This window comes from Pelophylax lessonae, assembly GCF_965119305.1.
Source record: "Pelophylax lessonae genome assembly, chromosome: 10".
NCBI lineage: Eukaryota > Metazoa > Chordata > Amphibia > Anura > Ranidae > Pelophylax > Pelophylax lessonae.
The window spans coordinates 179,593,510-179,617,394 of NC_138777.1; the positions used below are offsets into that span (position 1 = coordinate 179,593,510).

Genomic DNA, 23,885 nt, shown 5'->3' on the forward strand with positions numbered 1-23,885 from the left:
CACACACAAGATGGCTGCGCTGATAGGTCGGATAACGTGATGTCATTTTCCTGCGCCCAAACAACAACATGCAGGTTATGGAGGTGCTGCGAGTGAAGCGGAAGAGGGGAGCGGACCCGGCGGAGGCGCTGATTATCAGCTGTAAGAGGCTGCGGACTGAGAATGAGGAGAAGGAGGGGGACACCGACCGGGTCACCAGAGAGATCTTTAGACTTGTCGCCACTGTCAGCTCACAGGTAAGAGGACCACAGTCCTGTCAGGAGGAAAACACTGGCCGGAGCACCTGTCAGACGGGAGAACCCCAGCAGTGCAGAGCCCCCTTTTAGATAGAAGGACCCCAGACCTGTCACTTGTCAGGTGGGGAGTCCGGCTCCTGTCACCTGTCAGAGAGTTGTCACTAGGGTTGTCACCTCATCCCTTTAAACCAGGACACACATTAATTACACAGATTCTATGGCTGATTAAGGCGGTTATTAAACTCAGTCTTATGTGCATTATATCTGCCTCAGAACCTGTGTAATAAATGTGTCCTGCTTTAAAGAGATGAGGTGGTAACCCTAGTTGTCACTGGTGATCTCCTGGGTTACCCAATATGCATATATGTGGTGCCATAGAAGTGGGTCTTTCTCTGTGAGGGTGTGATTATATATATATATATATATATATATATATATATATATATATATATATATATATATACACATTGTGTTTTGCGCTGATCGCTTCCACAACAGAGACCGAGCGGATTCCAGTCACCAATATGGAAATATCCATTACCGTTTACAATGAAAGCCTTATAAAGTGAAAAACCTTTCCCCGCTTTATACCTACCTGAGTCCTGTATCGATCCACACTGTGCCCAACAGGTTTGGCTAAGCGCAGCGTAACCATTGGCATCAGGTCCGTCTTTAACATGGGGCAAAAGGGGCTGCTGCCCAAGTTCAGACATTGTTGTGGGGCCCAAAACAGCTACCCGCATATATTTTTTCTTAGTGTAGCAGGTGCTAGAAGTTACTGCACATCATAACTGCTCACCCATTCCTTGCTAGAGGTTGCTGCACATCATTAACCTCTAGCAAGGAATGGGTGAGCGGTAATGTGCAGTAATCTCTAGCAAGGAATGAACAGTAATGATGTGCAGTAACCGCTAGCAACTATAGGTGAGCCGTAATGATGTGCAGTAACCGCTAGCAACCAATGGGTGAGCCGTAATGATGTGCAGTAACCGCTAGCAACCAATGGGTGAGCGGTAATGATGTGCAGTAACCGATAGCAACCAATGGGTGAGCGGTAATGATGTGCAGTAACCGCTAGCAACCAATGGGTGAGTGGTAATGATGTGCAGTAACCGCTAGCAACCAATGGGTGAGCCGTAATGATGTGCAGTAACCGCTTGCAACCAGTGGGTGAGCCGTAATGATGTGCAGTAACCGCTTGCAACCAATGGGTGAGCGGTAATGATGTGCAGTAACCGTTAGCAACCAATGGGTGAGTGGTAATGATGTGCAGTAACCGTTAGCAACCAATGGGTGAGGGGTAATGATGTGCAGTAACCGCTAGCAACCAATGGGTGAGCGGTAATGATGTGCTACCGCTAGCAACCAATGGGTGAGTGGTAATGATGTGCAGTAACTGCTAGCAACCAATGGGTGAGCGGTAAAGATGTGCAGTAACCGCTAGCAACCAATGGGTGAGCGGTAATGATGTGCAGTAACCGCTTGCAACCAATGGATGAGCGGTAATGACGTGCAGTAACCGCTAGCAACCAATGGATGAGCGGTAATGACGTGCAGTAACCGCTAGCAACCAATGGGTGAGCGGTAATGACATGCAGTAACCGCTAGCAACCAATGGGTGAGTGGTAAAGATGTGCAGTAACCTCTAGCAACCAATGGTTTAGCAGTAAGGATGTTCAGTTATCTCTAGCAGCCAATCAGTGAGTGTTGATCAGTTCTTTGTTTACATAAGTCTGTGTGTGTGTTTTTGTTTTTTGGGATGTTAGGGTGTAGAGCTATAGAAAATGTTTGCCCAAAGTCCAATCAATATTAAAGATGGCCCTGGATGGGACCAAGCCATGTGTGTCATTGGATGCACACAGCCTGGCTCAGGAGCAAGTCCTTATGTTTTCCCAGAACAGCACTTGTCCCACCTGGCCGTAAAAGGACAGTGGCCGCATGGGAAGCTGTTAATGTGTTTTCAAACAAACTATATACACACAAGCAGTATTTATAAAAATTTGCAAATTATAATGAAATTATTACCATATATTTCCTATCCAGTATTTTGGGAAACACCTTTTTAGTTTTTGTGTACATGGACCTAAAGCTATGACATTGTGATAGCACGGGCATTAGTGGTTTTCTTTTAAACTAAGGAATCGCCTCTATGGGTAGTCTTCTTCAGTGTGAAAATTTTCCTAGCACATGCAAATTACATTCAAAGTTAAGAATTTCATTGAAACTAAATCATTTTCCATCCTAATCCTTCAAAATTTGTAAAATGATGAGCAAACTGTGTGACCAGGCAGTGGAGAAAAATGAATAAAATTCTAGGAAGCATCGCTAGAAGGATCACCAGCAGAAGGAAGGAGGTTCTGATTCCTCTATATAGGCCAGGGGTCTCCAAACTTTCTAAACAAAGGGCCAAATGTATTGTCCTTCAGACTTTGAGGGCTGGACTGTGTCCTGCAGGAGTGGACATTTTCCTGATATATCAGTGGGAGTAACATCACCACATTTGGTATTAGGGAGGAAGAATAGTACCCCATCATTGGTATCATAGGGAGCCCCATTATTGGTGTAAGAGGGAGAAATGGTGCTCCATTGTTGGTGTCGGATGGCAGACTGGTGTCTCATATCAGTGGGAGGAATAGTGCCCCGAGGGACGAATAAAGGCAAGGAAAGGGCTGCAGTTTGTAGACTACTGATATAGATCTTTAGTGAGACCTCATTAAGACTTCGCCTATAAACAGATATTGGTAAGACAGAATGGGGGAGACGTGCTAAAACTGGGAGTGCAAAATCTGGAGCAGCTCTGCATAGAAACCAATCATCTTCCAGTTTTTTTTTTAATCAATGCTTAATTCAGGGTTCGTACGGTCATTAAAAACCTGGAAAAGTTATGGAATTCTGAGATGACACTTTCCAGGCCTGGAAAGGTCATGGAAAAGTACGATTTTACAAATGTTTTGGAAAAGTCATGGAAATCTGGGGAGGAGCGGGGGGGGGGGAGCGGCGGGCAGCGGCGGGGGGAGCTGATGCTTAAAACTTTTTTATTGCAAATTAATGTATAATTATTTTATTTTATGCTTGTGCACATTTCCGGGTCCGCAGCAGCCGAGGAGTAGATCATACACCAAGCACCAATCGCTGGCAGCGGGGAGGGCCGGGCCGCGGTTTGCCTGTATGTGACTGGCCAGCAGCAGCAAACCAATCACAGGCGGCGGAAGCGTCACTGGAGGGCGGGCCGCATGAACGTGATGACGCGGAAGGGGGCGGTAACCGTTTCAGTTACCGCACCCCCGCGTCATCACGTTCATGCGGCCGGCCCTCTCTCCAGTGACGCTTCCGCTGCCTGTGATTGGTTTGCTGCTGCTGGCCAGTCACATACAGGCAAACCGCGGCCCGGCCCTCCCCGCTGCCTGTCATTGGTCCACGATCATTTCCTCGGCTGCTGCTGGCCAGTGACCGACCGTAGGGCAAACTGCGAGCACCTACTGTACCAGTCCTACGGGAATGTTAAAAATAAATGTAAATAATTAAGCATCCAATCCTGAGTCGCCTTAGTTTCTGTGAGAACTCTTTTCTGCCTCATGGGACTGGTAGGTTCGGCCTAAGACTAGTAAGCTCCGCATTTTTTCCAGCTGCACCTTCATGACTCACTGCCACCTGAACAGCTTTATTTGGGCAAGCAGGAGCACCACTGTTCTTTCTCCCAAAAGTAAGTGCCGCATTTGTGCACCATCAGATCTGTGCCATCCATACCAGTCCGCCTGCACCTCATGACACTGTCGCTTGGGCCTAAAAGATTGCTGTGCTGCATTTTGTGCATCTGACTGTCTGTGCCATCCATACCAGTCCGCCTGCACCTTATGACTGTCGCTTGGGCCTAAAAAGATTACTGTGCTGCATTTTGTGCATCTCACTGTCTGTGCCATCCATACCAGTCCGCCTGCACCTCATGACTGTCGCTTGGGCCTAAAAAGATTACTGTGCTGCATTTTGTGCATCTCACTGTCTGTGCCATCCATACCAGTCCGCCTGCACCTCATGACTGTCGCTTGGGCCTTAAAAGATTACTGTGCTGCATTTTGTGCATCTCACTGTCTGTGCCATCCATACCAGTCCGCCTGCACCTTATGACTGTCGCTTGGGCCTTAAAAGATTACTGTGCTGCATTTTGTGCATCTCACTGTCTGTGCCATCCATACCAGTCCGCCTGCACCTTATGACTGTTGCTTGGGCCTAAAAAGATTAAGTGCTGCATTTTGTGCCATCCATACCAGTCCGTTCACAGTTACAGCAATGCCAGGGAAATGCGGCTTTAAAAATGTATGGCTTCATGACGAAAAGTATGAGAGGTGGCTGGAGAAAGATCAGGACCCGGGACGTGCTAAATGTACAGTGTGTGTCGTAAAACATTTGACACGCTAAAGGTGCAAAGCACCAGTCTGCAGCTGCGTGCTCGACAGCTTCCAATCCGATCGCTGGCTTTTTCACCCGTGCGCCTGAAGTGACACCGGCTCCCAGCTGCGGCAGCGGTGCTTCCACCTCATCCTCTGTAAAACAAGGGACCATTTTGAGTCACGCTGTATCCAGAAACGAAACTCTAACAGCAGAGGTACTGTGGGCTCTAAAGGTGGTTAATTCACACTATTCATACAAGTCTTGTGAAGACACAGGTCAGCTTTTCCAGACTATGTTCCCAGACAGCAAGATAGCGGCCAGCTTTGCATGCGGCGAACGTAAGTGTCATTTATATTAGTAAAAATATGCTGGGTGTGACATAGATTTTCTTCTTATTTAACACGTATACATAGACATTTCATGAAACATTAGGTCATGAATATTTACGTGAAGTCATGGAAAAGTCATGGAAAAGTCATGGAATTTCATTGGTGAAAATGTGTATGAACCCTGTTAATTGAACAAGTCAGAAGCTGATTGGCTACCATGATAGCTGCACCAGTTTTAGTAAATCTCGCCCAACAAGTCCAGAGATGAGTAACAGAAATGTTGAAAGGTCTAGGGCATATGTGTCAAACACGAGGCCCGCGGGCCAAATCTGGCCCTCCAGGCCATTTTATGTGGCCCTCACACCTCTCCTGGAGCTGGAGTAGAGCTCAAGCCCTCCTTTGGGCCTCCTGCACTTTCTGCTTCCCAGCTCTGCCACCAGCTTCTCCCCAGCAGCAACACAAGGTAAGGGAGTACACTTTGATGTAAGGGAGGGTGGGGGTGGACTCTTAACCTGATGTAAGGGGGTTGGGATACTCTGGACATCTAGTATTACAGATGCTACTGGCCCTTTGAGGGCAACCATAATGCTGATGCGGCCCTCAAAAAAAATTGAGTTTGACACCCCTTGTCTAGGGGATAAAACATATAAGGCGAGACTTCAGGAATTTAATATGTGCAGCTTGGAGGAAAGAAGGGCAAGGGGATACATGACTGAAACCTTTTAAATACATCAAGGGAGGTAAATAAGGTCCAGGAGGGCAGTAATTGAATATAAAGCCAAGATCACAAACACGGGGACATGACATCAAACTAACTGGAGGAAAGTTCAAAACTAATTTTAGAAAGTATTATTTTACTGAAAGAGTAGTCGATGCTAGGAATAGACATCCATAGAGGTAGTAAGTCAGTAAACAGTAAGTGGATTCAACCATGCATGGGACAAACGTAGAGCTATACTCAGACTAAAAAGTAAAAAAATAAATAAATGGGGCAGATGCAATAGACTGCTGCTTTTTTTTTTTTTTTTTTCCCTGCAATCACTTTTTTTATGTTTCTATGTATGGCCAGCATAAGAGCCTTGGCACACTTGTGATCTTAGGGATCCTGCTGCTGATAGCAACTGTCAAGCAACAACATCCCTAAAGAGAGCGCTCAAGAGGGGATGGTCTAACACTTGCAATTGTAAACACCTCCATCCCTAATATTTGCAAAAAAGAAAGATAGCCCTAATGGGACTTTATATGAGGTGAATACAATAGTCACTGGGAGTAAAAAAGTAAATTTTATTGTCAGATACAGTGTATAGTACATATATGTGCATGACCACAAGCATAGTTGCAAGACATATAAAGCAGGTTGAACACATTGGAGAAGTAACAACATTGCAGCATATTGAACATAATAACAGCATATTAACATCAATGTTACATGACGATAAATAATCTGTATTGGAAACTCTACGCGTTTCATGGGTCATTACGCCCACTCATCAGGAGTATATAGATAGATCTGTATGCTCTTTCCATGCTGACTAACGTGAGCCTTCGGCTTGTGTCTGTCCTACCGTTTTACATGACGTTAGGGACGGGATTTGCATGCAGCCCATGCGGACACTCAGGTGAGGAACCACCTCTCTTTGCACTTCACTCCTTCATGTCTATTTATCTCCAATTTCCTTTTCTCTTTGTGGATATATCCTCGGTCTATGCACACTTTTCTTTTCCTGCCCTGTCTTGAGCTCCCGACTACTGGGATATCTCACTCACTCATTTCTCACTCCCCTCTGTTTCTTCACTTTCTCTGGCTATTTTTGTTTATACACTTGTCTCAATTTGATTACGTTCTCACAATATTGCTACTTTGTACTACTACTATCCTGTGTAACTTTACACATGTGTCAATCCCACTAATGTCTAAGCCTCCGTTCACACTAAGGTGACCTGGTCGCCTCACAGGTCGCCTTCCATAGGGAAGCTGCGGACCCGTTCTAATAGGAGCGACACAAGTCGCTCCGACTTAGAAAAAGTGTCCGGAGCTTCTTTGGGGCGACCTGGAGGCGACCGCCATAGACTTCAATGTTATGAAGTCCGTGGCGGCCGATCCGAGGTCGCGGTGCGAAGTAGCGTCGCTTGTATGTGAACGGGGCCTCAAAATCAGACAAGTCTACTTACTTTTTCTACTCTCTCTTTTGTGATACAGCACTTTTGTCATCTTTTTGGTTTATTAGATGCACAGAGATCAGCACTTTTTTCTTGGGTCCTAAGCTTCTTTTTCTTCATTGCCTGCTTTCTCCTTTTTTGATTCTGACACTGGTCTTGTTGGAATACATTTTCCATACATAAATACTCCTTTCTCTGTGGTATCACCTTGTGATACAGTACATACCTCTTTATTATGATATACTGGTATATTCATTCATTTATGTAAATATACTGATTTATTTTATTTATATATTTCCAGCCAGTGTCATTTCATCCACCTTGATCTACCTTTTCTCACCACACATGTCTCCTCTCCTGGCTCTCTGCTGTGTTTCAGCATACTCTTGCCCCTTCAGCTCCCGGATCAGACGAATATACCCCCACTCTATGGTAGCGTTTTCCGGTCTGATTTAGCCAGAAGTAAGTGTGGTTTCCCCACTTGGGCTACACACATTTTTTATTTTTTTTGAAACTCCATATTTACTGGCCAATATAACGCATAGTGGACATTGACATCTTATTTTATTATTTTCATACAGATCTATCTATATACTCCTGATGAGTGGGCGTAATGACCCACGAAACGCGTAGAGTTTCCAATACAGGTTATTTATCGTCATGTAACATTGATGTTGATATGCTGTTATTATGTTTGTTGTTACTTCTCCAATGTGTTAAACCTGCTTTATATGTCTTGCAACTATGCTTGTGGTCATGCACATATATGTACTATACCCTGTATCTGACAATAAAATCTACTTTTTTACTCTCAGTGACTATTGTATTCACCTCATATAAAGTCCCATTAGGGCTATCTTTCTTTTTTGTAAAGAGAGCGCTCATGCGTGTGTATGGCTGTTGCCCTTGTTCCCTCTGTTTTTGGGACCACTTTGATGCCCTATTGAGTTTGTCCTACGGGCTGTCCTTTTGGGTTCCAGGCGTGGCCCTGCTGTCAGAGGCTCCTCCCTCCCTCCCCTCGTTGGCCACGGTTGGCCTGTCACTGAGTCTGTTAGAGCCGGTTCACACTAATCCGACTCAGTCGCCCCGTTTTTGGGCGACTTTGAAGTCACCCGTGCAGCGCGACTTCTCATAATAGAAGTCAATGCAAGTCCCTCCGACTTCGCCAAAAAATAGTGCAGGAACCTTTTTCTAAGTCGGAGCGACTTGAGTCGCTCTGATTAGAACGGTTTCATTGCACAGAATTGGGAGCTACTTGTCAGACAACCAAGTCGCCTGACAAGTCGGAGTAGTGTGAACCGGCTCTAAGGCTACATTCACACCTGAGCGTAGCGTTTTCCGCCTCGATTTCACCGCAATTTTTACCGCAATTTTTACCGCAATTTTTACCGCGATTTACAGGCGTTTTTTGTGCAGGCGTTTTTAGATTGAATAGAGACCAATGGAAAACGCCTGTAATCTGCCCAAAAAGAAGCTCATGTACTTTTTTGAGCGTTGGGCGTTTTGCTCACAGCGTCAAAACGCTCAGATGTGAACAGGGGCCATTGAAATAAATAGGATTTGTCTTGTTGGGCGTTTTGAGAGCTGATCCTAGAGCAGAAAAACTCCCCCAAAACGCCTACATGTGAACGGAGCCTTAGTGTTTCTCCACTATTTTCACTCTGCAAACCTTGTCATAGTTTACTGCCTTGATTGTAGTGTTTATGTTGTGTATTTTTTTTATTGCAAACTTATAAATAAATACCTTTCAAAAAAAAAAAAAAAAGAGAGCGCTCATCTGCTTCTACAGCCCCACTTCCATGCTGCAAAATCTGTCCTCTTAAAGTGGCACTGCAAGGGCAGGTGAATACAATCACGTTGCGGGTGAATTCTACCAGTGGAGGTTTATGTTTAGGAATGTTGACCCTATTTGTGTTTTCTGTCTCTATTTAGGATGAACCTATTCAGAAGTATGTACACGAGGCTCTGTCCCGTGACCGTGCTGCCCTGGCAATTAATCCATCCGCAGGGAGCCTGAAGCGAATCCAGAAAGACCTACGAGATGTGAAAGAGACAGAACGCCAAGACAGCAGATACCGCTTAATATCTAATCTCCGCCCAAAATATGATGAGCAGGATAGTGGTGGAAACAGTCAACCAGCCAGCCCTGTGACAGAGCAGAAGCCCGTATTGGAGAATGTGGAGGCCTCTGCATGTGAAAATCCAGACTCTCCCATCAATGCCGGTGGCAACTTCCAAGTCTTTGACATGGTGCATGAGGATACTGATAAAGAAAAGGGGAATTTGAAGGTTCGTGTTTGACTTGTTGAAATACAATTGAATTTCAGACATAAAGGAGCCTCCCACTCCTTTCTTTTTAATTTTTTCCTATTTGGAGAATATCAGTCTTGTTGAAAAAACTATAAGAATGTAACGAATAGACCACAGACCTAAAGTGTTACTAAACCCACATCAGTAAAATCAGTCTGTATATGCAGCAAAGCATGCTTGTTCTACTCACTGTGGAACCTAAAAGGTTTATCCTCTGCATTGTGTAAAATGGCTGTTCGATCCTGTCTTCTCTGATCATCTCCTTTTTTTTTTTCACTGACTCCAATATATTTCCTGATATTTACAGAGCCTGGGGACGGGCTGCATATGCTCAGTTTGGTGTGTCATGCTAGAGAGCTTTTTTTTTTCCTTATCTTGGGAGGGTGCATGTGATCAGTCCAATCAGCACTTTCCAGACAGAGGGTCAGGGGTCCTGCATTCTCATAGGTCTGACCTCGTATTATATGGTTTTGGTAAGTCTAAAGGAAAAAATCGACATAAAATTTTATAGTGTGTATCCAGCATTACTGGATCAATTGATAATCCTGCAATTTTTCAATTGATAATCCTGCAAATAACACACTCCCTGTCTCTGGGTGGCTAGATCACCCCTCCACTGTATCTGTGGAAGGAGCCTTGGTTGTCACCCTAGGCTGCACTCCCTTAAATGCTTCATGTTATTAGGGGCAGCAAAATGTCCATAACTGGAAGACAGGCCCTTTCAGTCATACTGGCAGTGAGGACCAGCAAGGCACAGTCACTACAGTATAGCTGATAAAATGTGCAGCTGTACAAACTATTTTTTAAGTTATTTATGTCACAGGAAGGCAGAGTACACTGAATGCATTATTACACAACAAAATGCTTAGCTGAGTCCTTTATCCATCCAGCGTTGTTTCCTTCTGCTGCAGTCAATCAGATTCAGATAGCTAGGGGAGGGGCCAAGCTGTACTGTTTGTGTCAATAGATGCATACAGCATGGCTCAAGAGTGAGTCCGCAGGTGCGCCACCATAGGAAGCGGCTTCCTATGGTGGTGCACCAAGAAGAGGAGAAGCTGAGAGCTCTGGCAAGGGACCCCAGAAGAGCAGGATTGGGGCTGCTTTATGCATTTCCATTGCAAAGAGCAGGTAAGTACAACATATTTTTTGTTATTTTACAAAACAAAAAATAAATACAACTTTACAACCACTTAAATTTTTTTTCAGAACTGCCAGTGTTTATTTGCTTTTTAACATTAAGGCTCCATGCACACAGGGCGTCATAAAAACGTGCTCCAAAGCTGTTTACTTGACGCCGGGAAACAGCAGCTGTAAAAAACGTGCTTTCAGTAGCTTTTTCCACTAGCGTTATTGCACGTTTGGCCACAGTAGCTGTTAGCAGCGTTTTTTCTGCCTCCATTCAAAATCAATGTTTCCCTATGGAAGCCTATTGATTTGAATGGAAGTCGCACCGCAGGTCGGATCAGGGTGATCCGACTTGCGGCTTGACCTGCACTGTGAGAATCTTGAGGGGGAACTCCACGCCAAAATGGGGAAAAAAACGGCGTGGGGTTCCCCCCCCCCCCAGGTTCCAAACCAGGTCCTTCGGGTCTGGTATGGAATTTGAGGGTAGCCCCATGCCGAAAAAACGGCGTGGGGTCCCCCCCAAAATCCATACCAGATCCTTATCCGAGCATGCCGCCCGGCATGCCAGGAAAGGGGAGGGGACGAGCGAGCGGCAACACCCCCCCCCCCCCCCCTGGATCATATCAGGCCACACGCCCTCAACATGGGGGGGTGTGGGTGCTTTGGGGCAGGGGGGGCTCTGCACCCCCCCACCTCAAAGCACCTTGCCCCCATGTTGATGAGGACAAGGGCCTCATCCCCACAACCCTGGCCGGTGGTTGTGGGTGTCTGCGGGCAGGGGGCTCATCGGAATCTGGAAGCCCCCTTTAACAAGGGGGCCCCCCAGATCCCGGACCCCCTCCCTATGTGAATAGGTATGGGGTACACTGTACCCCTACCAATTCACCCCATAAAAGACAGTGTGTGTAAATAATGACAGGAGACGTTTTGGAAAGTTTATTAAAAATCTTCATCAGAGCAGAAGACCAGAAGACAGGAGAGGAGAAGACAAGAAGTGAGGACAGCAAAAGAGCAGAAGACCGAAGAGGAGAAGACAAGAAGTGAGGACAGCAAAAGAGCAGAAGACCGGAGAGGGAGAAGACGGGATGAAGATTTTTAATAAACTTTCCAAAACGTCTCCTGTCGTTATTTACACACACTGTCTTTTATGGGGTGAATGGGTAGGGGTACAGTGTACCCCATACCCATTCACATAGGGAGGGGGTCCGGGATCTGGGGGGCCCCCTTGTTAAAGGGGGCTTCCATATTCCGATCAGCCCCCTGCCCGCAGACCCCCACAACCACAGGGTTGTGGGGATGAGGCCCTTGTCCTCATCAACATGGGGGCAAGGTGCTTTGAGGTGGGGGGTGCAGAGCCCCCCCTGCCCCAAAGCACCCACACCCCCCCCCATGTTGAGGGCGTGTGGCCTGGTATGATCCAGGGGGGGTGGGGCCGCTCGCTTGTCCCCTGCCCTTTCCTGGCATGCCGGGCGGCATGCTCGGATAAGAATCTGGTATGGATTTTGGGGGGGACCCCACGCCGTTTTTTCGGCGTGGGGCTACCCTCAAATTCCATACCAGACCCGAAGGACTTGGTTTGGAACCTGGGGGGGAACCCCACGCCGTTTTTTTCCCCATTTTGGCGTGGAGTTCCCCCTCAAGATTCTCACAGCGCAAGTTGGATCATCCTGATGCGACTTGCGGTGCGACTTCCATTCAAATCAATAGGCTCCCATAGGGAACCATTGATTTTGAATGGAAGAAAAAAAAAAACGTATAACGTGGCTTAACGCACGTTAAGCTACGTTATTCAGCCTTTAGCAGCGTCAGACGTTTTTACAGCTTGACGCTGCAGCTCCAGAACGCACAGTTCCTGGGTTTTTTTTTTGGAGCTATAAAACGCCTATGCCACTTGGAGCTCCTAAAAGCTCTATGTGTGCATGAGGCCATAGAATAACATGGATGGGCGTTCAGCAGCTGCAAAAAAAAACGTCTGACGCTGCTAACAGCAGCTCCAAAAACGCCCAGTGTGCATGAGGCCTAAGGCTCGGTTCACACTTGTGCGATGCAGGAACGCTGCGAATACGCACTTCCATATGCGATACGCAGGGGGTGTCAATTAAAAGTTAATGACACCCTCAGTTTAATTGCATATCGCAGTGCGATCTGCAAGTACGCACAGAATCGGATCGCACAAGTGTGAACCACTGTGCGATCTGATTTTGATGCGGCTCAAAAAATGCCTCCTGTGCGTCTTTGGTGCGGATACAGTGCAAATTTAGCTATACAAAGTGTATGGCTGAAATTCGCACCGCACATGAGATCGCATGTAATGAAGGAGCAGTGCGCTCTGAATTACATGCGATCCCCGCAGCCGCACAAGTGTGAACCGGCACTAAATAAAAAAAGGTACAAGACATTCAGAATGGCAAAATACAAAGTGCCAGCTTACAGAAGATCAAATAAGGGAGCAAGGATAGGGTAAAGGGTCCTGTGAATGGGATACAAACAATATGGTCATCAAGCCTAATAATGTCAGCTTAAGAACAAAAATAGCTCAACTAGGTCCCATCTGCGCAAGGGTTCGCAAGTAGATATGAAAAGGCACTGTAGAGGTAGAAAATTACAGGAGAGCAAGGGGAAAAGCAGGAGGAAACAAACAAAGGAGAGATTAATGTAGAGCTTCCACCTGTGTCGGAGCCCCGCCAAAATCAGATGTTGCCGACCTTGCAAAGCAAGACATGGCACGGGATACATCAAACTGGGAGCTTCTAAAAGCAACCACTAAAATTTTTGTTTGCTGAAATGGTCCCCCCAGGTTATTCTAACAAAGAAAAAATTAAAAATTTGGCTGTAATACTCGCCTTTAACTTGAAGCCGCCCCCTGCAGGTTCTCATCTGCATTACAAAAATACCCTCAGTCCTCCAAAGGAAAGGCAGGGCAGCCCCCCACCCCCCCCCCCCCCACCCACCAGTATGCAAGGAACATCCCTGAGAACAGCGATGCACCTTGCCTCAGTGAGGACTGATCTTTAAGGCTCCTTTCACACTATCTGTCCGTCGGACGGATTCTGCTTTTCTCAGCGGGGGATCGAGCCGCCGATCCCCCGCTGAGCAGAAGGATGACAGCTGTGTCTCCGCGCTGTGTACGGAGACACAGCTGTCAGTTCCCATGCATCTCTATGGGGGAAATTGGATGGGAACGGAATGTTGGTCTGTTCTCATCCAATCCGCTGGAGGGATGGAAAATAGGGTTTCCATCCATCCAGATTTGACGGATCGGATCGAGTCGGATCGATGCCCTATAGGAATGCATGGGGGGACCGTTCAGATCTGCCAAAAAAACGAACAGGCGGATCTGAACGGTCCGCCTGTGTGAAAGGGGCCTAACACGTATACATCTACAAAAGCAAACAAGGCCATTGTTGTGTTTTTTTTTTTTTTTTTTTTTCTTAATGCAGCCCTGTGATTTAAAGTGATTGTAAAGGATTATTTTTTATCAAATATGTTATACTTTCCTGTTCTGTGCAATGTTTTTGCTCTGCGTGTCAATTAACCCACACACAGGGTGCTTGTCCCCAGGATGTGATTATCCAACTGAACTTGTATTTCAGATCAGCTAAAGTTCTTCTAGGTACATCAAACCAAAATATGTTCAATGTTTGTATAGTTTCTTTTTCTAAAGCAGCAATAGCTCTGGTAGTCAAAGCTTGTTTACTACCAGCATGCTATGGACTGGGAGACTGTTCGGAGCGCTCTGGCTTTGATTCGTATGTCCTTTTTGTTTTATATTATGTTTGTGGTTTCACCTTAAAGTGGTTCTAAAGGCAGAAGGTTTTTTTTTACCCCCACAGCCCCCCTAATACCTGAGCCCCCTCTCGATCCAGCGATGTGCACAGAAGCCTCGGCTGTCCCGGGACTCTCTCTTCTCATCAGCTCTTGCTGCTGTCAATCACAGCCAGTGAGGCGAGAGCGGGGGGCGAGGTCGAACCGTACTGTGTGTGTGTGTAAATGGACAATGTCCATTTCCAGGAGCGTGGCTAGAGAGTGAACCTGCTTGAATAGTGCCCCCATAGCAAGCGGCTTGCTATTGGGGGCATTCGGCAGAGGGTGGAGCCAGGACCACCAGGTGAGGAGTCCAAAAAGAAGAGGATCGGGGCTGCTGTGGACAAAACCTTTGCACAAAGAAGGTAAGTATCATAAAAAAATATATATATATTTTTATTTAATTTTACATTCATCCATTGACTAAGCCAATGATCCATCACTGCTGGTCCTGGTGGTATGGCAGAGTAAACAAGGACCTGCAATACTTGGCTGCCTAATGATTTCAGTAACATGCACACCAACCTTAGAATTTGTCAAGATTTGTTACTCCTGTCTTCTTCACTTTAACAATAAGAATAACGTTGTGGGCTGATGTAATAAATAATGATCCAATGTCAATATTCAGAATTCCGTACTGTTTTTTTATAAAAAGAGATTTGACATGTTGCATGTTGATTATGACAATATGCAATGTCCTTGATTTGCAGGAGAGTGACCCTGAAACAATTACTTGTAACTCTGTGAAAATGATTCGGGAGCAACTGACTTTGTCTGATGCGGGATCTAAACACAGGGAGAACCCAGATGAATTTGTGTATGACCTATATTATGCAGAAGCTGCTCCACAGAACTGGATCCAGGACATTCTGTCTGTTAAGCCATACTCATGTGAGCAGGAACTGGTAAGAAGAACAATTTTAAAGTACTCCTGCACAAGCTATACTCAATAACTGCACTTTTTTAGTGTAGTTCTGCTTCTTCTGCATTTCTTTGAAAAAGTAATTAGTCATCCTCATTAATTCATCAGTCACTGGGAGGCATAGATGTAAACCCTTTACATCCTTACACTTAATGATTCCCTTTAAAAAAAATCCTTTCCTCCCTATACTGTAGATAAAAGTGAGAGCCTTTTACAAGCACCCCTCTCTCCTTCCTCATTTCATGATGTCCAAAACCTTGGGTAATCTGATAAGCAGATCATGACATTTATCATGAAAATAAACCTCAAGCAACCCTGCAGTCGGAGTCAAGGCTTGTATTTTAGTAGAGGCATTGCAGCTGATAGCCACTGCCTTAAAACATGTTAAATGGACCAATGTAGAAAGAAAAGGACAAAAGCGCAAATACCTCTAACAGTCTCTGTGTCCCACAAGATTTTGCGTAAAAACATGACAAAAGTGTGCAAGCACCTAAAGTAGATAGACCTGATTCCTACAGATTTCCCCTTGATTCTGAGAGTTTCTGTAGGCTGCAACTAGGAAACCTATTGGATTTATAAACTAGACACCCTGACTCCTAAAGATTTAAATGAGGAATTGGGTGTTCACACTATCTCATTATGCAGATATCTTCTTTAGCAAGAGAATTAGTAAAATTGAAGATTGCATACAATTACACAAGTGTATGTGGATATATAATATATACAGTGAGTATAGAAATTGAATCATTCCCCTAAAATAATCACATATTGTTGCTTTGCAGCCTCTAATAAAGACACAGTTTTATCCATCTGTATTTGCTCAGTGCAACTTATAACATCCAAGCGAAAGATATAACACCAACATGTCAAAAAAAAAAAAAAAAAAATTAAAAAAACAGAATCACTGAGTCAGAAAAAGGATCAATTACTTAGGTGACAGTATTTTGTTGACTCGTACTTTGCTTTTAATTACAGCCTTTTGTCTGTTGGGATATGTCTCTACTAACTTTGAAATATTTGCCCACTCTTCTTTGCAGAACTGCTTAAGTTCAGTTACATTTGATGATGGTGACCATTTGTGGACTGCCGTCTTTAAGTCATTATACAGATTTTCAATTGGGTTTAAATCTGGGCTCTGACTAGGCCATATAAGGACATTCACCTTTTCTTCCTTCAACCACTGTGTGGTTATTTTTTCTGTCCGCTTTGAGTCGTTGTCATGTTGGAAGGTAAACTTTCTTTCCATAGATGACTTTCTGGCAGAGGGCAGCAGATCTTCATCAAGAATTTGATGGTATTTTGCCCCATTAATTTTCCTTCTATCCTGACAAGTGCTCCAGTCCTTGCTGCAGGCAACCCTCCCTTATAGCAGGATATTACCACCTCCATGCTTTACTGTAGGAATTATTATTACAGTATTTGACATGATTTATATAGAGTTTGCGCAGCGCTTTACAGTATTGGGCCAGACAGTACATTTACAATACAATCTAATACAGGAGGAATCGGAGGACCCTGCTCATTGGAGCTTACAATCTAAGAGGGAATCTTGTTTTTTGGATGGTGAGCTGTATTGGATTTCTGCTAGACATATCATTTAGTGTTGAGGCCAAATAATTCAATTTTAGTCTTATCTGACCATAACATGCCGAGCATATCTCCAGACCTAAACCCTATTGAACATCTGTGGCGCATCCTCAAACGGAAGGTGGAGGAGCGCAAGGTCTCTAACATCCACCAGCTCCATGAGGTCGTCATGGAGGAGTGGAAGAGGACTCCAGTGGCAACCTGGGAAGCTCTGGTGAACTCCATGCCCAAGAGGGTAAGGGCAGTGCTGGAAAATAATGGTGGCCACACAAAATGTTGACACTTTGGTCCCAATTTGGACATTTTTACTTTTGTTGCCAGGATTTTAGCCATTAATGGCTGTGTGTTGTTATTTTGAGGGGACAGCAAATTCACACTGTTCTACAAGCTGTACACTCACTACTTTACATTGTAGCAAAGTGTCATTTCTTCAGTGTTGTCACATGAAAAGATAGAATAAAATATTTACAAAAATGTGAGAGGTGTACTCACCTTTGTGAGATACTGTATAGTAAAACCTTGGATTGCGAGCATAATTCGTTCCAAAGCAGTTAAACTCCTGGGATATTGATCTGGTCAGTTAGGTAGCAAAGGGGGTTATTAATCAGTTTCAGCTGCTTTAGTGTTCATAAAATTAACAGGTGCACTAGATGGGCAACAATGAGACGACCTCCAAAACAGGAATAGTTTTACAGGCGGAGGCCACTGACTTTTTTTTTTTTTTCCATACTCTTCTTTTCTGACTTTTTTAAACCAGCTCTGCATTTGGATAGGGTCAGTGTCACTATTGGAAGCATGAGGCGATACCTGCACCCTATAGAGGTTGCACAAGCAGTCCAGCTTCTCGAGGATTGCACATCAATCAATGCCATTGCCAGAGGGTTTCCTGGCATCTCCTCCATGCTTTTGAGACTGTGCTGGGAGACACAGCAGACAGGCAGTTTCTCTAGGAGGGCTGGACAGGGCCGTAGAAGGTCCTTAACCCATCAGCAGGACCAGTATCTGCTCCTCTGTGCAACAGGAAGAGGATGAGCACTGCCAGAGCCCTACAGAATGACATTCAGCAGGCCACTGGTGTTAATGTCTATGACCAAACAATCAAACAGACTTCATGAGGGTGACCTGAGGACCTGACGTCCTCTAGTGGGTCATGTGTTCACTGCTCGACACATTTGAAGCTCACATTTGAAAACGCCAGAATTGGCAGGTCCACCACAGGTGCCCTATGCTTTTCACAGATGAGAGCAGGTTCACCCTGAGCACATGTGACAGACCTGAAAGGGTCTGGAGAAGCTGTGGAGAACATTATGCTGCATGTACCATCTTTCAGCATGACCGGTTTGGTGGTGTGCCAGTGATGGTCTGGGTAGGCATATCCATGGAGGGATGCACAGACCTCTACAGGCTAGACCATGGCACCCTGACTGCCATTGGGTATCGGGATTAAATCCTTGGCCCCATTGTCAAACCCTACGCTAGTGCAGTGGGTCCTGGGATCCTCTTGGTGCACGACAATGCCCGGCCTCATGTGGCAAAAGTATGCAGCCAGTTCCTGGAGGATGAAGGAGTTGATAGCATTGAATGGCCCCCACGCTCGCCTAATTTAAATGCAATAGAAAACCTCTGGGACATTTATGTTTCGGTCCATCCGACGTTGCCAGGTTTCACCTCAAGTCCGTTCAGGAGCTCGGTGATGCCCTGGTCTGGGAGGAAATACTGACGTTGTCGGGCATGCATACAAGCATGTGGTGGGGGGGAATACAAACTGAGTATCATTTGGAGTTAATGCAATGAAATTTAAGCAAAATGGACTAGCCTGCTGCATCATTTTTTTCACTTTGATTTTCGGGGTGTCTTTGCATTCAGCTCTGTGTATTCAGCTCTGTGTATGTTGATAATCAAACAATGTGGCATCCTTTCGTTCTTACCACATTACCCAGTCAATATTAGTATAGATATCCAGCATGATTTTTTTAAAAGATAGGTATATTGCGCTCAACATGTGCCATACGATAAAGTGCTCGTGCAAATATAAATAGTGATGTGGATTTATAGGAGTTAAAAAGTCTCTGTGATTGCTTAATATCAATAAAAGAACATAAAGCAGCGACAATAAATATCAATAAAAAGTCCATGAAGCAGCGACAAACATGATAAAAGCGTAGACTTGATAGCAGTGTTGAGCCTCCACCCTCCACACTTTCACCCAGTGTTCAAGCAAGGTACTTCTTACCAGAAGTATATGACCCCTTGATTATAGGGGGTCACATAGACATATTGATCCAATATATATACGATCCTCCGCTCCAAATTCCCTTAGTCCCGGGATAAGCTCTCAGACCAAAAGCAGGATCTCAATGCGGACATGTATAAAAGCAAAAAAGGCTCTCATGGTGCAGTATGTTAAAGACATTCGACTTTTAATAAAGTAATGCACTTACTACAATTCCATGAATTTTCGCTTTGTACATTCAGGTAAAACACAATTGCGGGACATTGAGCACTGCTTGGCGCCAGCGCTCCTCCAACCGGGAAGTAGTTACGGTCTCACGCTCCCGACGCACGTTTCGTCAGTCAGATGATCCCCTGATGACGTCAGCACCGACTGACGAAACGTGCGTCGGGAGCGTGAGACCGTAACTACTTCTCAATATGTCTATGTGACCCCCCTATAATCAAGGGGTCATATACTTCTGGTAAGAAGTACCTTGCTTGAACACTGGGTGAAAGTGTGGAGGTGGAAGCTCTTAACACTGCTATCAAGTCTATGCTTTTATCATGTTTATTGTCGCTGCTTCATGGACTTTTTATTGATATTTATTGTCGCTGCTTTATGGACTTTTATTGATATTAAGCAATCACAGAGACTTTTTAACTCCTATAAATCCACATCACTATTTATATTTGCACGAGCACTTTATCGTATGGCACATGTTGAGCGCAATATACCCATCTTTTAAAATTGTCACAGCACTTTAGCTTTTTGTTTGCAGCTCACAGTGGGGAAGAAATTCCTCAAAAAATCTAATTTATTGTGTTTCTTCACGTGGCTATTTAGCCTCATACATAATTTATTCCTTTGCGCATTTTTCTTTTGGTTTTCACCATTTGTTTATAGCATGATTTTTTTTCCCCATTGAGATCTGATGTATTTTCAAAGTGTTCCTTTAGTGTCATGTGTTGGCACAGTTTCTTTGATTATCAGCTTTCTTGGTTATATGTATATTTTCCTACTTTGCACAAGAGAAAATCAGTTGTATGGCCAAATTTGATATTTGCAGTGTACAGCAACCTTCCCCTTTCTGTGGCAATAGAATGCTCCATAAATGTCACCCACAGTCTCTGTATGCCAGGCTTGAGAAAGAGGGTTGTACCCTGGAAACACGTCACCTAGGAGACAGCTGATCCAGAAATAGGCACTAAGTTTGACAGCTTGAGCTGCCAGCAAGGACTCTGATAGTTATTTTGCCAGAATTGGGTCCTTGCTGCATTCCTGCCCCCTACTGACTGCATCCTATGCCGCAGAACGGTTGATGACAGCCAGGCTACCAATGTTGGTGAATGTGCCCCTTTTTCCAGGCACTTCCTCTACAGTGGCTGTGGATATTTAGAGTGTGCTGTATTTTTTTTAATGTGGCAGATTGTGAATGTAATCCTACAAGGTCCATTTTTAAGAGGATTGTTAAAGGTATTTCTGCTTTGGGGTTTTTTTTTTTTTCATTTTCTATCTACGTAGATGATGATGCTTGCTCCTGCAGATTCCGGTTTGACTTTTTCAAAGGCAAGGAATGTCTTCAATCTGCATTATCAATTTGAGCTGCCAACCCTTAACTACTTACGAAATAGTTTTCTGTAGCATTATTTTGTCTGAGTCTGACACTTTGGCTGCAGTGTCGGGTCAGCGGCCATGTGAAGTTTGACGTTTTGTCTGTGAACTGCATCTGATGTCAGGCTTCAGTAACCTCTGACCCTCTTGATTGCCTCAGCATTGGCATCTCATATTTCTGACCAGGTTAATTCACAAAATATTTGAACTGAAGTCACTTTTGCATGTTGTGGTTCCTGACAGGTCCCTGAAGATATTGAGCCAGAGGAAATTTATGATGATGAGGATGATGAAAACGAGGAAAACAACTGGAGAAATGACTATCCTGATGAAGAAGATGAGGACAACAGCGAGAGAGAGGAGCGATACATGGGTAACGAACTCTATATTAGTCTTTGCACCATAACTGGTGTACAAAGCTGTAATTATACAAAATGTGGGAAGCAAATTTATGCTAAAACCAGCACACAGTGCGTCTCTATTTTACATTTCTTTTTGCAGATCTTTTAATATAAAGTGTATGTCCAGCCAAAAATGTTTTCTTATAGGAAAGAAAACTAATTTGCCTTCAGATATTGGAACATGTTTTCTTATAGGAAAGAAAACCTAATTTGCCTTCAGATATTGGATAAACAAGGTCTTTTGTTGCAATGCATTGGAGAAAACCCTGATATTGTATTATCCATCACCAGCATTTGGGAAGCAGGATGAATGTTTAGGTTTTGTGAGAGATCATTTTAACTGTAAATATATTATATCTGCAGCACTGTAATCGTCTGTAAAATGCAATATGGCTACCTGGAGGTGTTCTGCACACAGTGTACAGAGCACCCCCAGGCGAAAGTCTTTCTTCCGGAGGACAAACTCCGGACTATGCAGGACAAGGTCAAGTCCCTCAGGGACAACGAGTTCTCTTCACTCCGGACTTGCATGCGGTCCCTGGGCTTGATGGTGTCGGCTTTCGAGGCGGTACCATTTTTTTTTTTTTCGCTCACAAGTTTTGGATTATGTGGAAAGAAAACGAAATGTTGAAAAGACTTCTAATACCTCCTAGATTATGTGTCTGGGTGTTTGATTTCCAAAATGGGGTCATTTTGTGGGCGTTTCCATTGTCCTGATGCTCCAGGGCCTTCAAAAATGTGATAGGTTGTCAGGAAATCTATGTGTAATTTATGCTCCTAGAACGCCAGGAGGTGCTACTTGCATGTTGGGCATCTGTATCTGGCCAGGCTGTGAAAGTCTCACACGTGGTATCTCCATACTCAAAATGTGTTTTGGGGTGTAATTGCAAGTATGCCTATACAGTGTGTGAGAAATAATTTGGTAATATGACCATTTTGTGGGAAAAAAAAAAAAAAAAAAACAACAACAACAACTTTATTTTGCAAAGAATTTATGAAAAAGAATTTAAACTTAAAAAAAACTCACCATGCCACTTACTAAATACCTTGGAATGTCTACTTTCCAAAAAGAGGTAATTTGGGGGTATTTGTACTTTCCTGGCTTGTTAGTGTCTCAAGAAATGAGATAAGCTGGCAGTACATCTGGTGTGATCAATTTTTAATGATTGGCACCATACCCTTCACACAGACTAAATAATATATACTTGTTTGGGTTATTTTTTTTACCAAAGATGTGTAGCAGTATAACTTTTGGCCAAAATTTATGAAGGAAAAATTACTCATTTGCAAAATTTTGGAACTAAAAATTTTCGGTCTTTTTTCATTTATAGCAAAAAATAAATAAAAAAAACCAGTGGTGATTAAATACCACCAAATAAAAGCTCTATTTGTGTATAAAAGGAACAAAAATGTAGTATGGGTACTGTATTGCATGACTGAGTAATTGTCATTCAAAACATGAGAGCACTGAAAGCTGAAAATTGGTTTGGTTAGGAAGGGGTTATAAATGCCCAGTGGGCAAGTGGTCAACAGTCTGTAAAGCAAAAGGATTTTTTTTTTTTTACTGGAAGATTTTACTGCAGCTTTAAGTCAGTGAGAATTGGTGGTGGGAATGGGAAATATGTGTATGAAAAGCCTTTTTTTCTTTTTTTCCCATCCATTTTTGTTTCTTATGACAGTTGTTTAAAATGGTGCTTTAGCAGCTGTATTGTTCCGTATCTTATATTGAAGCTGTCTACTATTTTATTATGCTTTCTTGTGCTTGTACAGGATATTATGAAGATAGTGATGAGGAAGATCGACACGGAGGAGACTCCTGGAAGGAATACAGGCAGAAGGCCATGAGAGAGTTGAATGAGGAAGAGGAATTTGGCTAATATGCTGTCCTGTGCTTATAGAGGGTATCTCTCTGATTTGGATGAAGAACAATGGTCTGTTTTTAGACTAAACAGAGACTGAACTAACTGTTCATTGGTTTTATGTGCAACTAAATTGTAATGCTAAACCTGGTTTAGTCCCCGTTCACACTGGGGCGACCTGGTCGCCTCACAGGTCGCCGTAGGTCGCCTTCCATAGGGAAGCTGCGGACCCGTTCTAATAGGAGCGACACAAGTCGCTCCGACTTAGAAAAAGGGTCCGGAGCTTCTTTGGGTCGACCCGGAGCGACCGTCATAAACTTCAATGTTATGAAGTCCGTGCCGGCCGCTCCGAGGTCGCGGCGCGCTGCTCGCACCGCGACCTCGGAGGTCGCCCTGGGAAGTCGGATCACCCCAGTGTGAACAGGGCCTTATGGGGAAGATACTGTTTGCTGTATTACTTTTTTCATGTTTTGAACATTCTAATTTGAAGATTTCCAGAATCCAAATTTTTACCGCCATTATAAACTCTCATGCAAAAGCCGATCACATACGTGAACAGTGTTAGACCTGATTCACACTGGCAAAAACATACCTGCTGTTTATAGGGTGTTTATTGATTTAAAGGAGATGTACAGCCAAAGCTTGTTTGGCTGTACATTTCATTAGGGTCTCAGGAGTGCAGTTTGTTCTGCACTCCTGTGACCCGTTTTTAGCAGAGAGCGGGCTGAAGTCTGCTCTCTGCTGACGTCGCAGATGTCGGTCTAGGCACCACATTATCACGACCACGGAGTCGGGATACACCAGGTAACTGGACCGACACCCGGCTCAGCCTCTGAGTGCCTGAGCTGGCTCCTTCCCGCCCCTCCACAGCTTATCGCTCCAGTGACTGAGGAGGGGGCGGAGAAGAGAGCAGTTAGAACCTGAATCGGCTGTGTTC

At 44.4% G+C, this 23,885-nt stretch overlaps 1 protein-coding gene across 1 annotated transcript; it reads left to right on the forward strand.

Moving 5' to 3' along the window:
• The first annotated feature begins 4 nt into the window (after positions 1-4).
• Positions 5-23,097, forward strand: SLC7A6OS (solute carrier family 7 member 6 opposite strand). The gene is made up of 5 exons (XM_082270550.1): positions 5-236; positions 9,047-9,403; positions 15,064-15,258; positions 20,932-21,061; positions 22,860-23,097. The coding sequence occupies exons 1-5, from the start codon at positions 69-71 to the stop codon at positions 22,964-22,966; spliced, it is 957 nt and encodes a 318-aa protein (XP_082126676.1). The 5' UTR covers positions 5-68; the 3' UTR covers positions 22,967-23,097.
• The last annotated feature ends 788 nt before the right edge of the window (positions 23,098-23,885 follow it).